Genomic DNA, 5,455 nt, shown 5'->3' with positions numbered 1-5,455 from the left:
AAAAAAAGTTAAAAAAACGTGTAATTAAATATTTAACCAAAGTAGTTTAAATTCCAATTATATCCCTACTCTCAATTCACAAAAAGTAAACCCTAAAAAATCTGAAAAGTTAGACTAGAGAAACTATATATATAAATAATCAAAAAAAACTTTTGACTTTGTATATGAATAACTAAGTTAACCGAATTTCTTTGACTTTCTTTTTTATTAAGTATTAACTAGAGAAAAGATGATCACAAAACCACCATTATCACCTTACTCTGAGCCCTGGAGTTTTATAGAAAACAAACAGTTCGAAGCATGTCTAGCCGAAGGTTACCTCGATATCGAGGACGAGTCAACTCGGTGGCTTCAAATCGCTCAACGACTCGGAGGTAAGAGGACCCCAGCAGAGATTAAAAATCACTACTGTAAACTTGCCTACGACGTCGAGTCGATTGAAAGCGGCCGAGTTCCTCTCCCGAGTTACAGTGGCTTATACAACTCGGACGATAACTCGGAAGACGATGACTCAAAAGACGATGACTTGAAAGACGATAAATCATGTAAGTCATCAGCAAGACCAAAGAAACAAGGTTTTCAATGGAGCATAGAGGAACATAGGTACGTATTACATTACAACCCTAAAAGATTACACTTTTATGTTGTAAAGAATTTAACAACGTACATGTCGTATTACTGTTCTTTTCTTTGCATATCTATGATGAACAAAAAGAAATAAATTGAGCAGCAGGTAATAGCCTAGTGGTGCTGGTTTCAACTCGAGAGATCTTGGGATTGAGTCTTACCTTTTGCAAGTTTTTAAAAAAAAATTCTTTTTTTTTATTTGTTTTTAGTTATGTTTTTGAAAAAAAATTATTCAATTTGCTTCTGACTATATGTTCTTTAGTTCTTAGATCTCCTTTGATATTCATCTTCATATTAATAAGTTAAAAGGTTATTATATGCTTAGGTATTCTTTAGGGGTTATGAAGATGTATAGGAATAATGTATCTATGGAGGTCAAAGAAACAGAAAAAACGGGTACGTAATTTGTGTAAAAATTAGCCAAATAAATTAGTATCAATATTAGGATGTATAGGAATTTTATTAAAGAGCATTGTTTCATCCGGAATTGGATTTTTTTTTCACTATGACCCTATTATTAGGTGACTTAATTAGAACAATATTATATACTCATATGTTATCTGCTCATAATTTTACAAGGTGAGTAGTGTTTGTTCACAATCTACATTACATCTAGATGTTATCTAGTTTAGTTGGTAAAGTCTTGTAGAGTAGTACCCAAAACCAGATCAAATCGCATGCGATTAGTCGCTTATTTACCCCACAAAAAATAAAACTATCTACATGGTATCTTTTTGTTTTTTTTAGTGTTATAATTCTGTGAGTGAGATATTCCTTGTGTTTTTAAATTCTACTTTTAATTTGAACTTGATTTAATTAGCCAACTTTTTTGTTATATAGTGGAAAAACATTAACTTGATCCCAAATTTTCCACTTCATATCAAAAGTCTTAAACTAATTAAAATCAGTTGCTAACTCCAATAATTGAATTTAGAATGCATATAACATCTTCAGATAGAAATATGGTAGGTGTCTGTTGAGTCTTGAACTACAAGATTCTGTAGAAAATTTGAAGAATATTGACACAGTGAATAAATTAAAGGAGCAATCCATGAAAAATAGAGGAAGTATATATGTTGATTCTCTTATTTTTATTAGAGTTCTTTCTGATTTATTAACTTAATTGCATCGAGGTAGAAACATCATAAATTACTACTCTTAGGCACTAGAGTCTAGATTTACTATTCCGTATTCCTTATATTGCGTGCCACTTCTTATTAGTTGCTTATTATGTGGATTAATTTTTAGATATCTAGTGGTAGCCAAATCAGGGTGGTAAAAACAATAATAATAAAAAGGAAAATTTGCCAAAAAAAACCTTTTAAAGGTTCAATTTTGCGAAAAAAAACCTTATAAAACATTCTTTGCAAAAAGAAACCACAAACTTAATTTTTCTTGCAAGAAGAAACCTATTCCCATTTTCCGGTGCGTTTTTTCTCAATTCCGGCGATGACTCTTCTATCTTTCTTTAACCCTCTATTTCCAGTAACTGCAGCAGCACCCCTATGCATCTCAAAAACTACACCGGAAAATGGAAATAGGTTTCATCTTGCAAAAAAAATTAAGTTCGTGGTTTTTTTTCGCAAAGATTGTTTTAAAAGGTTTTTTCTCGCAAAATTGAACACTTAAGAGGTTTTTTTTGACAAATTTTCCTAATAAAAAATGAGTACATCAATGCAAAGGCAAAGCAAGCTTTGGTTGGAGGATCATACCAGTTTAACGAAGAATTCTGAACATGGTTGTGAATAAGGGGTCAGGTTACTAATAAAATAACTTTTATTATTACTTTTTTAATCTTCTTAATCTATTATAATGAGTACAACTAGGCCTTCAACAGGAATCATGACCCTCGTATTATGCCTCGTTTATCAATGGAACATAAAATTATGTGACAAAAGATGGAATTTGTAAACCTCCTACGTACGAAGACCAAATTTGTTCATATGTCAGTCTTTTTTACGTGTCAGGTTACGTTAGCTAAACTAGCTCATATAATTACTACCTTATTCCATGTTATTCTTGCTTTTAGCCTACACATTAACATGTAGTGAAAATATTTTCAACTATTTGAACTTTAAGCTCTCTATAACCATTGACACTATAATAGTATGACACAAAGTTGCCACTGTTAGTACCCAGCACCACGATTACATCGAACTAAAGGTATCATAATTCCAACATAGAAGGCGTTTTTGTGTACAGAAAATTATAACTTAGTATTGTTGAGTACAGGAAGTGGCTTATGTTTTGCTATTTTTGATATGGTTTCCGAGTATATCAGTGGTTGTAAACAACCAAAGTTCAAGTCATTATAGGGTTATCCCTTAATTGGAGGGCAACCAATTATGGGGTTTTGTTACCGTCTAACTAATACTACCTCTGTTTTTTTAGTTGCAACGATTAGACATAAAGTGTGAGTAGAAAATGTCTAATCGTTACAACTAAAAAAAACAGAGGTAGTATATAACACTCTTGTAAATATTTTTCCTTTTGCACATGTGAATAAAGCAATAGGAATGAGCGGCTGACATAAAATGATATGTTGTATACTTAGTGTCTCGTAGTATAATAATGTGTCATGTATACATTTTGTCTATCTATTAATTACGAGATATATAATGAAAGAATTGATCTGAAATAAAAGTCAAATTTTGCTATGTAGGTTGTTTTTAGTAGGCTTGAAATATTATACCAAGAGTGACTGGAAAAGCATTGCAAGGGACTTCGTAGTAACAAGGTCACCAACTCAAGTTGCTAGTCATGCTCAAAAGTACTTTGATCGCAATGACCCAGAAAATATAAAGAAACGAAAGAGATCAAGCATCCATGATATTACTGTAAACGATGATGCAGCTTTGCAAAAGCTCCACAAAAAAGGCCTTCTTCCTACTCATATATTTGATAAGCTTCGATCGAAATCTCACGTCGAACAACCACCAGCAGGAATAGAGATTAAGCAAGAGCATAGTAATGAACAAGTGAACAACAACAATAATAGTATTTCTCCAAACTACCAACTTCAAATGCCTCAAGTTGTACATTATTGTGAACAAGTGAACAACAACAATAATAGTATTTCTCCAAACTACCAAGTTCAAACGCCTCAAGTTGTACATTGTGAGCAAGTGAGCAACAGCATTTCTCAAAGCCAATATCAGCCGCGACCGCCGCCACTGCCCCACCATTGTTAGTTGCTGCCTCAATAGCCATCCCCACCACCATCAGCAGCACTATCACGATCACCGCCACCACTGCTACAGGCTACAGCCTTGGCCGCAACAATCGTGTTCATGGCTAGCTATAGATTGATATTCATTATTATGATGTAACTAAGACAAATATTTCTTCATATTAGGTTTCTTAGGATGGATTTCTTTGTGGATGGTGGGTTTATTCTTAGGAATTAGGATGTCCAGAACAATCAGGTTATACTATTCATTGGTTAGCCAATGATGATAGAATATACAAGTATATGATGAAAAATAAGTGTTTTATTTTAATGCTAAACAGTGGCTATAGCCCCCTTGAAGTAGTTTTGAACTATATATTTCAAAGAATGTTAGTATTATTCTACATGATGTTTTTAGTTTATGATCCCTTCTTTTTTCAAGGATCTTCTATCTCCCATATGTTCTTCGTGTGTGGTGAAAAGCTACCTTTTTTATCCATACTGCTTGAAACTAATAGTCATTTTATATACTCTCTTCGTAATAGAAAGAATACAACGATTGAGGATTATGTCTGAGATATAAAATATTCAATTGTTGCATTATGTATGTTACGGAGAAATTATAAGAAAAAGAAATTGGAACCTTATTAGATCTGTTTCAGTCATATCAAATACATTAAGCACTTAAACACATTTATCTTTGCTCGATTTTTCATTGGTTTTCGTTAAAAGCTCCACGATTGCTCCTCATGAAGGTCGTTATTCTCTCATACCCAAGCCACACGGCCGATATATTTATGAGGGTTATACTATTCATTGGTTAGCCAATGATTATAGAATATACAACTATATGATGAAAAATAAGTGTTTTATTTTAGGCTCTATTTAGTAGGGCGTAAAATATTTTCAGTGTAAAATGATTTTCATGGAAAACAATTTACATTGGAAAACACAATTCCAAAATTAGTTTTCCGTTGTTTGGTTCCATGTAAGAAAAATGATGAAATGAAAGTGAAATGAAAGGGGCAGTAAGGAGGTAATGAGAGGAGCATACAAGAGAGATAAGGAAAATAGTTTTCCATTTATTTTAAAGGGAAAATGGTTTTCCATCATTAAAAGAGTATTTTACTCCAAGGAAAAATGATTTTACATTCTTTTGCCAACCAAACAATGTAAAACAGAAAATAAAGGAAAACTGTTTTCCAGGAAAACGTTTTACACCCTACCAAACGGAGCCTAGGAGTCTCAAATTGTGGTCCATTGTCAAAGACGATGGACTGAGGTATGCCGAATCTTGTTATAATGTTTTTCCAAATAAAACCTTTGACATCATTTGTAGTGATTCCCCGCATAGCTTCAGCTTCAACCCACTTAGTAAAGTAGTCTACTGCTACGTTATATTGAGTTCGGACTACCAACTTCCAGTCCATCTTCCTTCGTTGCTCACTAACTTCTGGATGCTTTTCTTTGGCGAGCGTCTTAGATAGTTCCTGACGAGCAGGTCGACTTGGACTTGGGTGGCCCTTCTGATAATGCCCCTTAAGAGGGTTGACAACAGCTGGATCCGAGTTTACTTGAAAAAATAGCATATTGCTCTTGATTTCCTCCTGAAGGACCGCAACCATCTTAGTCTGAAAATCATTCAAGACGTTCTCTAGA

The 5,455-nt window shown here is 33.5% G+C and overlaps 1 protein-coding gene across 1 annotated transcript; it reads left to right on the top strand.

The window, feature by feature from the left end:
• Window positions 1–229: 229 nt before the first annotated feature.
• On the top strand, window positions 230–3,818 carry LOC104886638 (transcription factor SRM1-like). Its single transcript, XM_010671111.1, has 2 exons — window positions 230–603; window positions 3,290–3,818. The coding sequence occupies exons 1-2, from the start codon at window positions 230–232 to the stop codon at window positions 3,816–3,818; spliced, it is 903 nt and encodes a 300-aa protein (XP_010669413.1).
• Window positions 3,819–5,455: the final 1,637 nt, after the last annotated feature.

Source organism: Beta vulgaris, chromosome 2 (genome assembly GCF_026745355.1).
Source record: "Beta vulgaris subsp. vulgaris cultivar EL10 chromosome 2, EL10.2, whole genome shotgun sequence".
In the NCBI taxonomy this organism is placed as follows: domain Eukaryota; kingdom Viridiplantae; phylum Streptophyta; class Magnoliopsida; order Caryophyllales; family Amaranthaceae; genus Beta; species Beta vulgaris.
Note: the sequence above shows the minus strand (reverse complement) of the source record. Positions and strands in the feature narration are given on the sequence as shown.

Coding starts and splice junctions, on each gene's coding strand:
- LOC104886638 (XM_010671111.1), top strand. CDS start 230: ATGATCACAAAACCACCATTATCACCTTACTCTGAGCCCTGGAGTTTT. Junction 604..3,289: donor TGGAGCATAGAGGAACATAG/GTACGTATTACA, acceptor TTTGCTATGTAG/GTTGTTTTTAGTAGGCTTGA.